Source organism: Chelon labrosus (assembly GCF_963514085.1).
Source record: "Chelon labrosus genome assembly, chromosome: 6".
In the NCBI taxonomy this organism is placed as follows: domain Eukaryota; kingdom Metazoa; phylum Chordata; class Actinopteri; order Mugiliformes; family Mugilidae; genus Chelon; species Chelon labrosus.
Genome location: NC_140342.1, coordinates 15698903 through 15717994, shown reverse-complemented (window position 1 = coordinate 15717994; position 19092 = coordinate 15698903). Strand labels below are relative to the sequence as shown.

General features: G+C 42.4%; 3 protein-coding genes across 3 annotated transcripts; all 3 read left to right on the top strand.

Moving 5' to 3' along the window:
* The first annotated feature begins 504 nt into the window (after positions 1 to 504).
* On the top strand, positions 505 to 10434 carry prkacbb (protein kinase, cAMP-dependent, catalytic, beta b). The gene is made up of 10 exons (XM_084546653.1): positions 505 to 892; positions 4536 to 4597; positions 4678 to 4806; positions 5087 to 5185; positions 5286 to 5368; positions 5528 to 5654; positions 5750 to 5845; positions 6487 to 6609; positions 6738 to 6902; positions 8910 to 10434. Exons 1-10 carry the CDS (start codon positions 847 to 849, stop codon positions 9033 to 9035), a joined length of 1056 nt encoding a protein of 351 aa, XP_084402779.1. The 5' UTR covers positions 505 to 846; the 3' UTR covers positions 9036 to 10434.
* A 682-nt stretch (positions 10435 to 11116) lies between these two features.
* On the top strand, positions 11117 to 13060 carry exosc4 (exosome component 4). The gene is made up of 3 exons (XM_084546119.1): positions 11117 to 11317; positions 12217 to 12423; positions 12515 to 13060. The coding sequence occupies exons 1-3, from the start codon at positions 11147 to 11149 to the stop codon at positions 12872 to 12874; spliced, it is 738 nt and encodes a 245-aa protein (XP_084402245.1). The 5' UTR covers positions 11117 to 11146; the 3' UTR covers positions 12875 to 13060.
* Positions 13061 to 13400: 340 nt separating this feature from the next.
* gpaa1 (glycosylphosphatidylinositol anchor attachment 1) lies at positions 13401 to 18385 on the top strand. Its single transcript, XM_084546106.1, has 13 exons — positions 13401 to 13557; positions 13912 to 14036; positions 14171 to 14350; positions 14597 to 14708; positions 14811 to 14958; positions 15044 to 15145; positions 15236 to 15432; positions 15539 to 15735; positions 15870 to 16023; positions 16139 to 16210; positions 16308 to 16501; positions 17098 to 17268; positions 17367 to 18385. Exons 2-13 carry the CDS (start codon positions 13963 to 13965, stop codon positions 17608 to 17610), a joined length of 1845 nt encoding a protein of 614 aa, XP_084402232.1. The 5' UTR covers positions 13401 to 13557; positions 13912 to 13962; the 3' UTR covers positions 17611 to 18385.
* The last annotated feature ends 707 nt before the right edge of the window (positions 18386 to 19092 follow it).

The window sequence follows — 19092 nt, the reverse complement described above, 5'->3', positions numbered from 1 at the left end:
TTAATCTGAGTATTTCCACTCAAATTTGAACAATAACTAATAACTATAACTAACTGACCCCAGAAACGATTTTAATGTTATTTTTTTTTTTTTTTTTTTATGTTGCCTTGGGACAATAAGTCTTTATAATTACTACTTTTTATATCTTAGTTTCTAATTAAATATTGGCATGCGATAAATTTAAAAATCCTAAATGCTAAGATGCAAGTTTCTTACTCTCTGAACACGCTGTCCTATCCAGGAACAGCTGGATTAGTAAACAGAGTTATTAATGAAACAAAGAAGGTGCATTCCTGAAAGTCAGAAAAACGAGTACTCAAATGTCACCCCCCGTATCTGCAAATGCAATCGTGGTGCTTCAGAAACGCGGAAACAAACCCGCTTTTGGTATCTTTTCGGAGACATCTCTGACCAATCCAAGTCCCTAGAACCGTGCACCGTGCGTGCAGCTGAGTGTTGTTGAGGGCGAGGGTGAGGAGGAGAAGGAGGAGGTGGTGGGGGGGAGGCAGCAGCGGCAGCGGCAGCAGCGGCAGCTTAGTCAGAAACAGAAGTGACCGCTAGCTCCATGTCAGCCGTGCAGACATCACTGAACTAGCAGGAGCAGGAAATCTTTCGGAGGGAAGAAGAAGAAGAAGGAGAGAGGGAGAGAGAGAGGGAGAGCGAGGGGGGCTGCCGGAAGGGACACTGGGCGTCGTTTCATGTGGTTTGAACCGAGTAAACATTTGTATCGATTCGGTTTTCACCTGTTTTAAGGACCTCGAAAACAACATCAGCTGGAAGGTTAGCTAGCCGCCGCCGCCGCCATCTCTTTCTCTCAGTCGGAGCGACCGCCGTGTCTTCCACACCATGGGCAACGCTGCCACCGCCAAGAAGGGCAACGAGCTAGAGAGCGGTGAGTACTTGTTTTTTAGCCTCGGCTGTGTTTTTTTTTTTGTTGCCTCCAGGCGTTTCACGAAGCGCCCGTGAAGTAGCTAGCTAGCATGTTGAAATTGTCCCATCTGGAAGCCACGGTGAAGCAGGGGAGGGCCGTCCGTCCGTCATCCCCCGCACATTCCCACATATCCCACCAATGCTGCAAGCCCTTACTCTGTAGTTTAGTAAAAAAACACAGCCATGCAGGAATGTTTACACGATTTTGCACGTAAAGATAGTAAAAAAAAAAAAAAGGGGGCCTTGCTAAAAAAAAAAAATGGCTAGCTACAAGAAGACCCCGAGTGTGTTGTGGTTTTCTTAGCATCCGGGGTGTGGGGGAAAAGGGGGTATTGACAGTAAACGCACCATTAAAACACGATCAGCGTCCGTGACAGCAACACTTATTGATAACAATCCACATAAAACCATATTCAAAGCTGTAAAAGATGTTTGCAAGCCAGCTGGAGCACAAGAAGGATCAGGCTTGAAGACCAGCTAGCCTGCTAACTTTAGCTATGAGAGAGGGGGGATTAGCCCTCTGAAGGCCCCTGTCATTTCATTGCCTCTTGATGGTGGTAGCTGTTCAGGCCCGTGTACACACACACACACACATACATTTGTCCGTGCCGTGCAGTCGTTTCCTGTCGAAATCCTTTGATAATTTCTAGAGATCTTAATCCCAGCCTCTTGCGTGGTGTCATCTTGAACTTATTACAATCAGAATGTGGTTCTTATAGTGTATGTTTGGCTGCAGGGTAGCTATGACAGACAAGAAACTTTTGCACCGATGATCTTAAATCTGCAGCTATAAACCATGGACCCATGAGTGATTGTTATAAATAGGCAATTCATTTTATTTGAAGGCAGTGTGGGACTGTTTCTGCCTCGGGGCTTTCGCTGCCACATTTTATTCTTGGCTACATAAACAAAGCTTTCCCTCTGCACAGCACCGTTACCAAATATGGTGAAGAAATGACAAATGCCTTCTTTCCATTCATAAAACTGGGACCTACTACTGTCTTCCCAGCACATGCACGCATGCTCTCTCCTAAGAAGAAGGAAAAAAAAAAAACGCATAGGAATCATGTCACCCATGTTTGCCTGGAGCCCCTTCTCTAATCTCGCTGTGGTAAAGGTCCATCAGGACTCACTTCTCACACTCAGCTTGTCATTGACTGGAGCGGCTTGTCATCAGACCTTCGTCAGAGGATAAGGGGTATTACAAGCTTTGAAAGGTTTGACGTAACTCGGCCTAGGCCAGTGTTACTTTAGGCTCATATACTTTGATGTGTGCAGCTGGTCGACATTGAACATCCTCATGCTATAAATCATAAATGTTTCCCTATGCCTGGTTGTAAACACAAAAGTTGAAGGTGTTTTTGTAGAATCAGTTGCAACTGACGGCCTAAAACTCATAATGCTCAAAACTGATCATCCCCATTCATTTTTTTTATACTCTTTAAAACAACCATGTGTATTCAGTTGTACACGCACTTTGTTTAAAGTTTTGTCACTTTATGATGCTTTGAGTATGTTCCTCTGAGATTTATTGACCTGTTGAGAGACACCAGGCAGGCACAGTGAACCGTGCCAACCAGGGACAGTGGAGCAGACAGAGATGATCAGATCAGCAGTAGTACCTATACTGCCAGGCATTTATGTTCAATACATCTATGATCCCTAGATCCTGGGCTGCAGCTAACTGTTAAACCCTTTTAAGCTGACACTGTGCCCTGAGCTGCAGATTTGTCTGCAGCGTAGCTGCTGCGAAAAGACGACCTGGTTACCTACAGCGCTGTAGGTTACCAGTGTTTACTGTATATAGGTACCACAAGCTGGAAAAGTTGGAAGGGCACCAACGCAGTCACTCTTAGACCGGGAGATTAAACACTTGCCATCACGACACCTATTTTATTTCACAGTGCCCATGTGCTGTTTTCCACAGTGTAGTGTAACATGATAGCTGGCATAACTCAACCATGTTATGCTTGTCCGGATTTTGGCATCGATCTCAGAGAGGGACGGACGACTGCGCTCACTTTGGAGCATTACATTTTATTCCTCTGGATACTAAATGCTGTGCTTACGAAAACCCCACACATTTATACTTTGTTTTAGGGGAGTTTACTTTTATTAATGATTCCTTTACAGGTTGATATGTGCAATATGTGATTTGGAAAACATCTCGATGAATCAGTTGTCAGAAAATGTATATATTAATAGTTTAAATCATGTTTTCAAGCAAAATTGCTGAACACTTGATGGTTTCAGCATCTCACAAGAGAGGATTTGCTTCTTTACTCCCATGTTTTTAATCATTATACTTTAAAAAAGTCATGCCAGCTTCTGGAAAGTTGTGGTGGACGTTGGTCACTATTTTCCAGGTCTGTCTGAAAGTAATTGTCAGCTTAAAAAACACAAAAAAAGGAAATTAATTCTTAGTGGCAGTACCACAAAACACAGAAAATCATTCATTCCTCGTGATTAAAAAGCTGCGACTAAGTACAAGTAATTACAAGTCGTTACTTATCCGAATAGATGCAGGTTTATATATTATTAGTATTTTAGAGAGAGAAGGCAGACTAAAGTCTAAAGCTTTGTGGTAAACTGGAGTTTGAATCATTTGTCTTTCTTTGTGTTATCTCTTGAGTGTTGTCTTTTCAATCTGACCTCATATGCATGACTGAATTTCTGCTACATACCATTTTGGTACACCTGTTCTTCTAATGCCACAGTAGACAGTCAGTCTCCGCTTAAATTCCTCAGGTGTATTGTCAGCTTGGTTTTCATTCCTGTTGCTTTCGTCCACTGCATATGCTTCACATTTGTTGATGCGTTGTTCTTGTTGTCACGTACATGAACTCTATATTTCTCTCTGTCTTCTCTTCCGTGTCATCCCATCCATGTGGGTGATTGCTCCTGCAAAACCGGGGTGATCAATAGAAACTTTTGGTATGCTGACTCCTCCGAGAGCTGACCAGAATGGCAGAACGGCATTGGTCTCAGTGTGAAAACTTGCTAGATGTGTGCTTGCTTTTATTGTGTGCCTTGATAATAAGTCCTCGCTTTTTTGTTATCTGCATTCTCTCAATCTGGATATCTGATGTCTGTCCCATACATTGGTTTGTCTTTGCTTACCATTTTTACACTGTGTTTAATAGCCTTCCCACTAATCGTATCAAGTGATGCACAAGATGCTCAGAGAAACCTCCCCTGTAATTTCTAAGTGTTGTGTTTGTCTTTCCCCTTTTCGAATAAGGCTACTAAATAACAGAAAACCTACTCAGTTTCTCGGCATGCATCACTAGTCTGCCTGTCGTGGATGTTGTTGTCTTGTGTTTGTGTTTTACCTTCTCTTAAGCTATAAGTATGAGATATTCTGAATACATTTGATTCATATCCAGATGAGAGTTGACTTTGCTCGTATTCTACATCATTGATTTACAACTTAATTTCAATTTCCCCCCCATTTCCTCCTTTTCCCTTGTAGTGTAATAGCTTGGTCTTTTTGCCAGTCCCTTTTAAAACCCTAATAAGTTTTTTTTTGTACTTATAACCCAAGTTTTCCTGCGAAAGAAGAAATGTGTGATAACTGCCTCTGTTTGCGTTCTTTTTTTTTTTAGTTAAAGAGTTCCTAGCCAAAGCCAAAGAAGATTTCCTACGGAAATGGGAATGCCCACCACAGGTCAGAAAGGATGAAATGTTGAACTTGGTGTTATCTTTTTTACATACGCAAAGGATGCTAACGTGATGCTGTTTCTGCAGAGCACGACGTGCCTAGATGACTTTGAGAGATTAAAGACTCTGGGTACCGGCTCATTTGGGAGAGTCATGCTGGTGAAACACAAAGGAACAGAGCAATACTTTGCCATGAAAATACTGGATAAGCAGAAGGTCAGTGGCGGCATTTATCAAGCCTTAATGGGACATTTTCAAATAAATACTAGGGGTTGACGTGAGCAGTGAATGTTAAACTTAAATTCCACTCAGTGAATTCAACAAATGCCGTGTTATTGTCCTGTTGTATTTCAGTATTACTTGTAGAGGTAAAAGTAAAACTAGAAGTAAAACAAACAAGTTATTCCTAAAAGCTGCTTTGCTTTGAGCTATCTCTGATCGCAATTTTAAGCGAGAGTTGCCCAACAAGACCGTCTTATCTCTCTTTATCTGTCAGGTGGTTAAACTCAAGCAAATAGAACACACATTAAATGAGAAGAGGATATTACAGGCAGTGAGCTTCCCCTTTCTCGTCAAACTTGAGTACGCGTTTAAGGTACAGTGTCTGTTTTTAATATTTAGCAAGTCAAAATTCTTGCATTTGGTGATCTGCAAAGTCTAAGTTTCCTTATTTTTCCTTATTTTTCCTTATTTAGGACAACTCCAATTTGTACATGGTCATGGAGTACGTTCCAGGAGGAGAGATGTTCTCACACCTAAGACGAATTGGAAGGTTCAGGTGCGTATTACTCTGCAAGAGTCATCCTCAGCTTTGTCAGCTGTTAAATTTTAAGACATAGCGTGTTATTGCGCAGTGCTGCCTTAGTTTAATCAGTTATTTCCGGTGGTTTTGATGTGTCTTATAGATTGATGAGTGACTGATATACTTCCTTTCCAGTGAACCGCATGCAAGATTTTACGCCGCCCAAATAGTGCTGACATTCGAATACCTCCATTCGCTAGATCTCATATACAGAGATCTGAAACCTGAGAATCTTCTCATCGACCACCACGGCTACATTCAGGTGAGCCACTTACTCGACAGGTGAGCACGTAGTGCTGTGTCTTGCGTGTCCACACTTGACAATAAACAATATATATATGTGCTTCTGGCTTTTAGGTGACAGACTTTGGATTTGCCAAGCGGGTAAAAGGCAGGACCTGGACGTTGTGTGGCACACCGGAGTACCTGGCGCCCGAAATCATTCTCAGCAAAGTACGGACAAAGGATTAGTCATTTAACAGTTTCCTGACACAAAGAAATTTAGATGAAGTTGGAATTGTCAGGTGTTTCCCTCCTCCTGCTTCTCTGCTTCTCTATTCTACTCTAAATGGCCTGAGAAGGTGCAACCTATGCATACGTGCGGTTTTCATAGGTTGTGCATTCTCAGGCCATTTGAGATAACCAATCAGAAAAGACTGTGCTATTTGGGGGAAGGGGGGTGGGGGGGGAAACCAATCTGAATATGCTAAATCAAATAGCCCTAAGCGAGCCATTTTGTGGAGACTTTAAACTTGAGAAATTTTAGCAATAATTTGAAACATCACAGAATGAAATAATTTGGGTCAAATGAAGACCCTTAGGCTGAAATGTCACATGCATAAATGCAGTTTATTTAGCCTGCACGCCGTAGTAAAATTACTAATGAAACAAGTACTCATTCACCTTACTCACTACCTGTTAGTGTTATCGTTTATTCCAAGTGGACAACGTAGGGGTCATTTGAAAGTTTAAGAGACGTTTCAACGAGGAAGTCCTAATTGTTCAAATGTCAGTAAATATCAGTTATAGCTTTTGAATTTTATGAGTAGTAGATGTGTTTTCAGCTACATAGATGTCTGCCTTGTCTGTTTTAGGGCTATAACAAAGCTGTGGACTGGTGGGCGCTCGGAGTCCTCATCTATGAAATGGCAGCTGGCTACCCTCCTTTCTTTGCAGATCAGCCCATTCAGATCTACGAGAAGATTGTGTCTGGAAAGGTAAGTCTTCATTCGGTTCGGATAACAAATAAGTCTATCGGCTGGTAATTTGGAGTATGTGTGTGTGGAAAAAGGAGAATTCAATTGCAACTACTATAAACCAATATTAAAACCCTGGTTCCTCCTAGGTACGATTCCCCTCCCACTTCAGCTCCGACTTGAAGGACCTGTTGAGAAACCTGCTGCAGGTGGACCTGACCAAACGTTACGGCAACCTGAAGAACGGCGTCAACGACATCAAGGGCCACAAATGGTTCGCCACAACAGACTGGATCGCCATCTACGAAAGAAAGGCAAGACACCAAACGCACGTTACAGTGACGCCAAACCGTATGAGCTCTCTAAAAACCAAGTTAATTACATATTGACTTTCTGGCAGTTGCAAAATTTCTTTCAGACGTTTTTTTTTCTTTTGTTTCTAGAACGTCATCCGATGACTGTTCATTCGATTTATATGCATCATCCTGTGTGGTGATTATTACTTGTAGGTGCATGCAGGACAGTCGTGTCATTTATTTTTTTTTCTTTCCACTTGGAAATCACCCAGCTTCTCTACCGGCTGTGACCGGGTATAAGCACTACATGCAGGGACGGCAGTAGAGTGTTTCAATTAAGCGAAGCAGTTATGTAGTCCTGGCTCGAATCTCATCGACGTGTTCACTGTGTTGAGCTTTTGTTAATATACAGTCAAACAGTGGTTTTGTAAAATTTCGACAGGCTCTTTCTTGTCAAACGTATCCTCCATCCTGATCCTACTTCCTGTGATTTGTTACAGGATTAAATCAGTCAGGTTTCAGGGCTGTTTTTATTCATGTTCTTTCACGCTAAGTGCTTTCTCCTGCCTTTACAGAAGTTTCTTGCTAAGACGTCAAAATGTACTGGGGCGTTGTAGTTTAGAATAATATAAAACAGGAATTATTAGCAATCTTTGATGCATTTACCAGTCCTTGTGTAGCTGCAGAATGTAGTAATAGGATTTCAGGGTTGTTCCAACTAGGGATTTTTTATAAGTTGTTTTCATGTATTATAGTTTTCTTAATTAAAATATGTTTAAAATTAAAACACAAAGTAGTGCATGGATCAAGTGATCAGATTGGTCAGATTATGTCTGATCACCTGCAAAATCCACAAAAATAATAACCATAGGTCAGATTTTAGGAGGCGTGCAGGTGGCTTGGTTTGCACACAAACAAAGTCCTGAGTCCTGGCTAATGCCATGTGTTTCTGTATCCGTGTCTCGTCTGTGACAACAAAACACACTACGTGTTTAGTAAATACGGAGCTGCGGGAGGCGGACGGACAACTTCGGAAAAATAGCACACAAAAGGTCGTCTGATGTCGCCTGCGTCTGGACCAAAAAGTTGCAGTTTAACGCACGGCGAGGATCCCAGCCAATGGCCAGCCGGCACATATGTTCTCCACCTGCCTGAAAGGAAATAACTCTTCATACCAGCAGGTGGCTGTAGTCTGTATGATGGTCATTCAAAAGGGAAAAGAGCTGCTATTAGATGGGATAGATAGCTTAAGGAAAGCTAGGAAGAGCTACATTCAGAGCTCTTCAGATTCAGAGTCATGCCGGTCATGTTATTGTGAAAATATTGTTGTATTTCAACGTTCAGATTAGATGAAGATTTAAAAAAACAAAAACAAGACCCTTCTATGTGTGGACTCGTGCATTGGGTTGCTAAGCTGATCAGCCAATCGGTGTGATCTCTCTCCCTGTCGACATGTCCACTCTTCTGAAAAGCCACCAACAGAGGTCAGACTAGAGCCAACGGTGCAGGACACTCAACCAAGACTAGGGCCACAGACGCTCGCCCGTGGCCTGACGGCGACAAATGGGCCGACCGTCAGCTTGCCGTGTCATGGCCCTTCAGGGTGGGCTATGCTAGGGAAGTGCGGTGTCAGGACGCAGGCTTTATGGCAAGAAATTCACGGTGTTGCGCTCTATTGTACCCATGAGAAGCAATGAAGGTCAATGAAGGAGAAAGTCTGACTCTGCACATCTGGTGAATTGCAGCATGTAGCGGGCGTGATGGTTGATTTTTGGAAAAGTTGCAAAAACTGTGGATCCAGTGTGGAGGGTTTCAGACGCTGATCGAATGACGAGCTCTTCATTTGAAGTATTTAAAGCTGACAGTGCATTTTAGCATAACTGAATCTGCCTACGCACCGTACAATAAAGCCTTTGTACTCTTGTACAGTAGGGAGTCTCATTTTGAGGTTGTTGGTTTTTTTTTTTGACGATTTCCTCAGGGTAATGCTGCCTTGTAAAATACGTCTTTTTATTGCTCTTTCAGGTCGAAGCTCCATTCATACCAAAGTGCAGAGGCCCGGGGGACACCAGCAACTTCGACGACTACGAGGAGGAGGAAATCCGCGTTTCTTTAACGGAAAAATGCGCGAAGGAGTTTGCAGAGTTTTAGGACACGGATATATCAGGGAAAATAAGGGGATCTTTGCACTCTTCTAAAGACTTGGGATGGAGCAGAGACCATCTTTTTTCAGATCTAAAACATAGTCCCTTCATTCCACAAGGCTGAATGAGGTCGCCACGATCCTTGGGTGCCGATAACCTCTCACTGTCACATACACCTGCGTATTAAAGCAGACACATCACTTTTCTCTTTTTCTTTCTTTTTGTACCTACCCACTGTTGTTTTTTTTTTTGTTTTTTTTACTTTGAAGCAGTTAGTCTTGGATGTTGTTATCCCCCCCCTATTAAAATGTGATATTTTTCGAATTACGAGGAAAAACTGAGACCGCGGCCAACAGCAGTGATTATACAGTCCCACGCACTGTAACTGACTTCTCTGTTTTAACGCACAGTTAAGTGGGTTGCAGGGTATTCCCTCTAGTTGTCAGCAGTGTATATTTAAAGCCCAAATCACATTGACTATTGTAAAGTCCTGGCCAGCATATGGAGGTAGACTTTGTCTTATGTGCATATCTGTCAGTTGTGTAAGACAGTTGAACACGACGAGTGTTTTAAGCATGACCGAATAGAAAACACTGGGTGACACAAGAAGAGAGGTCCTTTCCTTTCTTTGCTTTTTGCCTTAGAGAATCTAATCCTCAGTCCCCCCGACAAAAGCATCCATTCACACCGTCTTCTTGGTATTCTGACCCAGGCACAGCAAGCCATTGCAGAAAATGACAAGCCCTGTTACATTAGCAAAATGCAAATCCACTTGTTTGTTTCGATCCGTCCGGGTCTGTTAGTTACATGTAAAGTTTGTCATTTGCTGTGTTACTACTTTTTTGTCGCTGTGTCTAACATTATAGTCATACTGTCCCTAGATTTCAGGTCTGCTTATAAAGGCCGTCTGTTACGAGTCTGTGGAACAATGTGACTTCAGTAAATGGAAAAGAGTGAAGTGAAATCAGAGTGTAATGTTAAGTTGAGAAGGTCAGTGTGAATAGTGTTGCGGCTTGGCGCCTCAACGATGAAATCTTTAAAAAAAATAAAAGAACAGAATTTATAATAATGTATTAAAAGAGAGATGTTTTAAAAATCTTAAGAAACAAGAATGCAAAACTGCATATTTACCTTATTCTCCCTGTTACAACGCCCCAAACAGATACCTTTGTTTTCATTCTTGTCAAAGAATGTAGATTTGCAACTTATAGGTATGCATATTTGAAAGCTTGATTTCAAAGTACAGTTTTCCTCACAATACACTGGCTAAAATAAAAGACTGCTCCTTTGTATCACATGTAACCCTGTTATTGTTAAGCTCATTACATTATACGTATATGCATTGTTTCATATATGTTTTTATTTATACACATTAGAGATGCTAATAAATTTTATTTTTAAAAGTGTTTAAGCTTTTGCAGCTCTCCTTCCATTGTGACTTACCCCAGCCTGCCTAGCCTGCTATTCACCGGCACGGCTGCATAAACGTCGCTTGGCTCGTTTGATTGCTTTGTTGGAGATCCTGTGCGAGTCCTAGAGTTTCTTCACAGATTACCAGGGCCCTATTTTAGTCCTTGGAGGTCAGAGGAAACGTCACGACGCAGTTTTCCAGCACGTTCCAGCATCTGAAATAATCCTGATGAAATGAAAACTGTTCTTACTACTGGATCAAAATGTGAAACTGGAGCTGAGCGTGCCGTTAGTCATATTTAACAATACAAATTAATAATAAAGAAATCAAAAGAGAAGCAAAAAGATGTATGAAAAAAAATAAAATACACGTAGAAAGCTTTTATACACATTTTTATTTTATTTATTTTTTTTGTTACATAATTTGACTTTTTTGAACGTTTTGTTAAAGTTAAATAAAAAAAGTTTATTTTTTTAGAATTTAAACTTCAGCATCGATTAATTAGTGCAATCAACATATAAAATTAAAATCCTTAATTTCAAAAATTTCCAACCAAAACTGCATTTTCATTTTTTGACAAACGATCCGAACTTCGCGTGTTTGTACCGTTGCTCTTGCCGTAGTTCCTCTGAGTACGCGGGGTTTGATGGGTAATGTAGTACACTCGCGGACACGTGGTGCGCGTGCGTTTGAAGTTTTGCGGAAACATGGCGGGCCTGGAGCTGCTCTCCGACCAAGGATACCGTTTGGATGGAAGAAAGGCACCCGAGCTGCGGAAAGTTCAGGCCCGCATGGGTGTGTTCGCTCAGGCGGACGGCTCCGCTTACTTAGAGCAGGGAAACACCAAAGCTCTGGCTGTGGTGTACGGTCCGCATGAAGTAAGTGGCGTGGACGCAGGGTGCGTTAATGGGCCATTATTATAAATAAGAGTGGGAGGAATAAAACAAAACTTGATTGATTGTGAACTGTGGCTGCAGCAAGCGTTTAATTGTGCTTCTTAAACGCTTCCGTCTCTGAATATAGTACGTAAATACACTGTAAACTATTGTGTTAGCTCTAATGGTTCAATGTAAAGTACTAATTTACTCTGTCAGTGTCAACGATTCAATAATACAAATATAAAAAAAGATCAAATTGACATATAAATGATAAATTACTCCCATGCACAATTATAGATGTATACTTATTTATCCTGATCAGAACTATGCACAAACCTTAATCTTGTCTATAACCATCCTGTCCACAACATCTGTCCATATACCACCATATTTTCTTACCTGTATACCTATTCACAGGGACACTGAACATGTAACCAGAGTCAAATTACTTGTATGTGTGTGCACACATGGCAGAATAAAGCTGATTCTGAACATTTTTAATGTACTTGACTGAAAAAAACGTGCCATTCCTGCACACTGATTACTTTTAAGGACTTTTATTTGTAACAATGCTTTTACAGCGCATTATTCCTAGGGTTACTGAAACTAATCTGAGTACTTCTTCCACCTCTGATCTTTTGGTTTTCCTCTGTGCATCACTTACACACAGAGGACAAAGTGTTCAAAGTGAAACGTTTTTAGAGTAGTTGTGGGAAGTTGCTGTTGCATGTTTTGAACATGGGGGAAAATATTTTTTCATGGATCTTGATCTTGAAACAGTAATTCGCTCAAAGTGGTATGGTATAGACTAATAAAATAAAATAAAAGGTTTCAGCACTTTACGTAATTATATCTTAGTTGTTTGCCTTACATTTTTCCTTTGCGCATTTCTCTTCCAGATGCGAGGTTCACGAAGTCGGACTCTTCATGACCGTGCTGTTATCAACTGTCAGTACAGCATGGCCACCTTCAGCACGGCAGAGAGGAAAAGGAGGCCGCACGGAGACCGCAAGTCCACTGAGATGAGCCTCCACCTCAAGCAGACGTTTGAGGCTGCTGTGTTGACCCAGCTCTACCCGCGCTCTCAAATAGACATCTATGTCAAGGTTAAGATTGAGTGAGAGTTACTGCGTTGGGTTACCATCTCTTTTTTTTTTTCGGATTTTACAACAGTGTATTTTCATATTCCACCTACAGATTCTGCAGTCAGACGGAGGGAACTACAGCACGTGTGTAAATGCCGCCACTCTGGCAATAATTGACGCCGGCATCCCGATGCGCGACTACGTGTGCGCCTGCACCGTGGGGTTTGTTGACGAGACGCCCCTTGCTGACCTTTGCTATGCAGAGGAGAGCGGAGGAGTGAGCTCTTTAGCTTTGGCGCTGCTTCCCCGCGGAGGACAGATCGCTCTGCTGCAGATGGACGCCAGGCTGCATCAGGATCACCTCGAGGCTCTGATCGAAGCCGCAATGACTGCTTGTAAAGGAGTGAGCAAGGTCCTGGATGAAGTGGTGAGGCAACATCTTCAAGAAGTCTCGGTGCCTGGCGGAGAGTGATGTTGGACAAAATAACTTCTGGACTGTGTAGCCTGAAAGTGTTTTTGATGGTGGAGAATCTTGTTTTCTTTTTTTTTTTTTATGCATTCGTAGCAATTACTGTATACTTTTGTATAAATGTGTTGAGCCTGATAATAAATGTATGAATCCTGCAATCTTTCATTTGTTGCCTGCTTATTTGTGAGTGGCTAGATACACAAAGTTGAATATAAATAAGTTTATAATCTTTTACTTTAGCAACATTAAAACAGAATCGGAACAAGGAAATTAAGTATGCAATAAAACTGCAGCCTTGTCATCTTTAAACTCTTCATCTACAGCATGCTTGTGATATATCAGAGTTATGCTGAATGTTTAAGATGCCAGCAAATGTTACAGGATTTTTTAACAGGCTAGTCTAACAATGGCAATTTTATATTCTTAATTCTTAATCAGTGGTGACGAAGCAGTATTAAAATGTATACAGTATGTAAATTATTTCATATTTAATCCATATTGCGGGTTCATTCAACTTTATTTTGCTTATTATTCTTATTTATTTATTACAACTGTTTTTGTCCAGACCGGAAGTCGGTCCGCCACACTAATGCTCCCGCAGGAACAAGGAAATTGAAAACATTTAGCAGTTGCTGCTGCTGTGATCAAGCCCCTCCTCTGCAGGTGGATGTAACCGCAGCTCAGAGGTAATTTTTCTAAAATATTTTGTGAAATAATACAAAGTGATCCGTATGAATGCTAATATCGACTAATCTTGACTTGATAAAGACTTTTAGACATTTTTAATCTCGCGAAAACAGCATGCTAGCTTAGCTAGCAGCAAGCTAACCAGACCTGTCAATTGATTCCATGACAATGGGTGGCAGGAAATGATTTCTCAGCTCGAGCTATGTATGGAAACCTACACAATGACATTCATTTAAAGAAGGCAGCGTTAGACACTGATGAAACTCACAGTTTCCAGTTTTTAGCAATAACTGGTCTATAAATACACACGTTGTGTACAGTTGATAATTTCAGTGTATGTGTGTTGCCTTCAGGGTCCGGTGTATCCAGGCTTCATTCAGGGTAACATTATAGCGGACAACAACATGGGACTGCTGTCTGACCCAAACAGAAGACGGGCTTTGATTAGCATGCTGACCCGCCTCAATGCCCCGATCTGGTGAGTTTTAGTTACTAAAGAACTATTGTTAAATTCTCAGTGCATTATGTGAATCTTTTGAATCCAGTTTTGAACAGTGCTCTTGTGTGTGTATCCTATGTGAGCCTTCTCACCTCCATCTCTCTCCATCTCAGCGTGGTCTGCTACCTGGCCGGTGTGGCTTGGTTCATGGGGTTAGCTTTTGAGCCGTTCACTCTGCGGACATACATGTCGGAAAACGCCATGGGGTCCACCATGGTGGAGGAGCGCTTTCCATCAGGGGAGAGGGCGCTGGCCACCGGCAGGGAGTTCTCGGCTCATAAGAAGAAAGTCGGGTGAGCAACATGCAGCTGCAAAAGCGCACTGATCTGATTACAGTCTCAGGTTTTCTGTGTAAAGTAGTGCAGCGTATTTTAAACAGCTGAGAGAAGGGGGCTTGTAGCTTCATGCAAGTTTGTTTCATTAGAATTTGGAGTAATCTTAACATGATGATGATTAGATTTTCTGCCTCTTTTGCAGTATATTTGTATGAGTGTTAGCTCTTATACCATCGCCTGGTTTGACCATTTGTTTCCCTGCAGTGGGATGCCGGTGGAGTGGCTGGTGAAGACGATGCAGGCTCGAGGGTTGGAAGTGTACACCCAGAGCTTCACTCGCACTCTACCCTTCCCCGATGAAAACAAAGAGAGATATGTAAGTTTGTGACTCAACATTTTTGAACGTCTGCTCACTTATTTTCACGCACAGGCCAGTTCTCTCACTCTTCATCTTCCTCTGCGACTTCTTTTTCGGCAGCTGGTACAAGGTACAAATGTGTACGGGATCCTCCGGGCACCTAGAGCTCCACGGACTGAGGCCCTGGTGCTGACTGCTCCCTGCAGCCCAGGCGATAAGAACAACCAGGCCGTGGGATTGCTGCTCGGCTTGGCTCACTACTTCCGGAGTAAGTAAAACAAGCGCTGCCCTTTCCTTCAACGCAGTCAAACAAGATCTGAATGACATTACAATTGTTTTTTTGTTTTGTTTAGACCAGGTTTACTGGGCCAAGGACATCATCTTCCTTGTGAATGAGCACGATCTGATTGGCATGCAGGCGTGGCTGGAGGGCTACCATCACACCAACACTACAGGTGATCACCTCCATTCACACGGTTACAGAAAATTCACTGAAAATTCAGCCTCCTGAAAACTGATTAAACCGAATGGATTGGTTCCTTCAGGTATGAACTGGACTCCGTTACAAGGGCGCGGTGGTTCAATCCAGGCGGCCCTGACCCTGGAGCTCAGCAGTGACGTCGTCACCAGTTTGGATCTAGTACTGGAGGGCCTCAATGGCCAGCTACCCAACCTGGATTTAGCAAACCTTTTTTATGCCTTCTGTCAGAAGATAGGGGTCCTTTGCACCATCCAGGGCAAGGTAAAGACTTCGCTCTCACCTGCCACGCATTTGGTTAGCGGAGGCGTGAGATGACATGACGACGGTAGACTAACTGTTACTCTGCTTCTGTTGGATGAATCTCTAGCTGCAGAGGAATGACTGGGACAGTGTGGCGGGCTACAGCCACGCAGTCCAGACCATGATGCTGATGGTGATGAAGCAGGCCAGCGGCAGGCCTTGGGGAGACCACGGCCTGTTCCTGCGCTACCACATAGAGGCTGCCACCATCGAGGGCATCAACAGCTTCCGCCAGTACAAGACCGACGCCACCACCGTCGGCAGGTCAGAGTCAAAGCGTGAACAGATTTTTATTTATAATGGATTCAGTGTTTGATCTGCGTTTCTAGATCTAACCATCAAAAGCTCTTCATACTAGCTTTGTTGCTCATTGTTGTGTCTTAATAAATATCCTCTAGGCTGCTGGAAGGAATGTATCGTAAGCTGAACAACCTCCTGGAGCGCCTACACCAGTCCTACTTCTTCTACCTCATGCCGTCACTCTCCCACTTCGTGTCTATTGGATACTACATGCCGGCCTTTGGCCTGCTCGCCGTTATCCTGCTGCTTCGTGTATCCTCACCCCATAATTTTTTAATGCACTTTAAGTGGATCCAAAATTAAATGGATAAAAATTCTGAGTAGAGTATAACCACATTTGAAAGATTTCTCCTTGACTATGATACAGGCCTTAGATCTGTGGGTTCAACTTTCAACTCCTCCACAAAAAACAGAGGATGGAGTCGCTGACATACAGCAGGTTAGACACAACGTCGGCATGTCAGAACTGAAACGGTTTTCTTGATTTAAATCTGCTTCACAACCTCCTTCTCAAAAATCTGCTTCCCCCTCATTAGTCCAGCCCGGGAGTGCTGTCGGTGTTGACCCCTCTGGTGATCAGCCACATGACTGGAGTCGCTCTCTACACGCTGCCGATACGGTTCCAGGAGATGGCCGTGGAACAGTTTCCCGTGTCAGAGACCGAAGCTGTGGTCCTGACGACCATTGCGATTTACACAGCGGGTCTGGCTTTGCCTCATAACACACAGAGGTAGCTTCTGATTCATACATCTTTCTCTCATGCATCTTTTAATGCTGCATTTTGTCTTTGTTTTTAGTTTTGTCTTTGGCCCTGCTGTGATATTCATATGATAATAGCTCTTTCTCTTGAGATTATGCCACCCAAGCCTTTATGCAAAATGGAGGTTACACAATAGAGCTGGAAAAAATACAAAAAAAAAACAACTCAAAGTTCCCCTGAGTCCTTGAAGTGCTCGTTTTTAAACATTTACAAACCGGATCTTCTGACAGGTTTACCATGTGTGATACACACTGTTGCTCAAGCTCGACCTTTTTGACTGGAAACCCACATGCACAGCTGTCAAAAGCGCAGTTTGAGAGAATGGAAAACTTGAACAGCTTTTAAATTAAATCAGGTTTATTTATATAGCGCACTTAAAAACAATCTAAGTTCACCAAAGTGCTGCACACAACACAAGACAGGCCACCCCCGCTAAAAAAACAGCCTCCCTCACCGTTTAGCCTTGATTGTGGAACAGATAGTAACAGGCGAGACAATGAACGAATGAATGCAATCTACGCTGCGATGCAGGGGAGTGAGCTGTTTTTTCGTGTTGTCTGTGGCAGGCTGCTCTCGGGTGAGGGGACGGAGCAGGGCTGGAGGGTGCTGAAGCTCATCGCGGTGCTGTACCTGGCCGTGCTGCTGGGCTGCACCGCCCTCATCAACTTCTCCCTGGGATTCATCTTGGCTCTCACTCTGGTACCTGTGGCTGCGTTCGTCACGCCCCACGTCCCGAAGTAATACACCCGCACAGACTCTTCAGGCCACTGTATAGCTCCGTATTACGCAGTCACTTAGATCTAAAACCCTTTTCATCATCTTCTTCTCTCCTCAGGCTTCTGTCGGCTTTCATCATGATCGTCCTCAGCCCGGCCTGCACGCTCCTCTTTTCAGTCTTTTTCTTCCAAGAGCTGAAGGAAATGCCCGTCAGCTTCCTAGACGGTTGGCTGCTGTACCTGTCGGTCATTTCGCAGGGCATCCTGGACCACTCCCTGTACGGATCGCTGGTCTACCCGCTCATAGCTTTGCTGGTCTATCCATGCTGGCTGCTTTTCTGGAACATCCTCTTCTGGAAGTAGTCCAGCGAAGAACTCCACATGTACGACGACACTCTGAAGTGATCTCAGGTTTGTACTTACTTGGGGAATGTGAAGAATTAACAGTTAAATCCACTGGCTTTGAGAAGAACAAAATCAAGAGCTGCCTTGGAAAGAATGCCCCATTTTTTTGTGCATTTTGTTGGCAATGTAATATTTACTTCAAGTATTTAATTCTTTAAACAACTGAGACATTTCTGATTCAAGAAGAATGAACTGGTTTTTACTTGACATCACTCATACAGCTATGAATTCGTAATCCTTTCATCTTCAGTCTTTCATCTCTGTAAAATGCTAAATTTCTTTGTGGTACATAACGAAAAATACTGCACTGTTATTTTTTTTTTTTTTTATCAGACTGGATGTTAATGATGCAAGAAAAAGTCAGTGCTGAGATGTTAACAGTGGTGTAAGGGGAGAAACCCCTGCGGTTGGTGGTCTGCCTCTTCTTAAGATGTCTGTGTATGTGCTTCTGTTGAACAAGCAACCACTACATCTGATATTTTTATACTTGTTTTGATAACTTTCTTTTGAAACATGTTTATTTCATATTTATAACTGCCAGAATTAAAAGAATGGAAAAGTCATATTGCGTATTACTTATTTAACATTATTATTATTATTATTACATATCTGTTTTTTTATGGGAAGAAGGTACTGGACACTGAATTTCCTTCAGGATAAATAAAGTATCTATCTGTCTATCTATCTTTCTTTTTATCTAAGTAAAGTAATCTATTGTTAAGGCACAGATTATTAAAACAATTCGCCAAAGTTAAAATCTGGAACACTGGAAGCAAAACTACTACCATATAACCATTTACACTACTAAAGATGGTGTAAAGACTAAAGACATACACCGATCAGGTATAACATTATGATCACCTTTGGGTCCTAAGGGCAGGGGCCTCTGTGGATCATCCCACAGATACTTAATCAGTTTGGGATCTAGTGAATTTGGAGGCCAGGTCAACAACACCTTGTTCTGTTTTTCATGTTTTTTTTAGTTGTTCCTAAACCGTTTTTGTGTGCGTGCCTGTGTCATTACTATGGGGTGGGGGGTGCCTGGTCTGGTCTAGGTAACATCCACATTAATGCCAGGTCCAAAAGTTTCCCAGCAGAACATTGCATTCTCCTGTCAGTGGTCATAATGTTATGCCTGACCTGTGTTTATCTGCATTTACTGTGCAGAAAAACTCCAAAAGGGTTCAATTTAGTCACTGATGACTGAGATCACTGAACTGATGATCACAGTCTTACTGCACATTTAGCATGCCAGTGAGCTAATATTTGCTATTAAGCATTAGCAGTGTTGGTTTGGCAGATATTTGAATTTAAACACTGGGGAAAAAAAAAAATGTTTCCCTGATTAAAGCATTACTCTAGATGAGAACATCTTCCAATTTTAACCTGAAAAGCATCTAATACTTTACAGTAATCCATCAAAATAGTTTCACTGGGCCA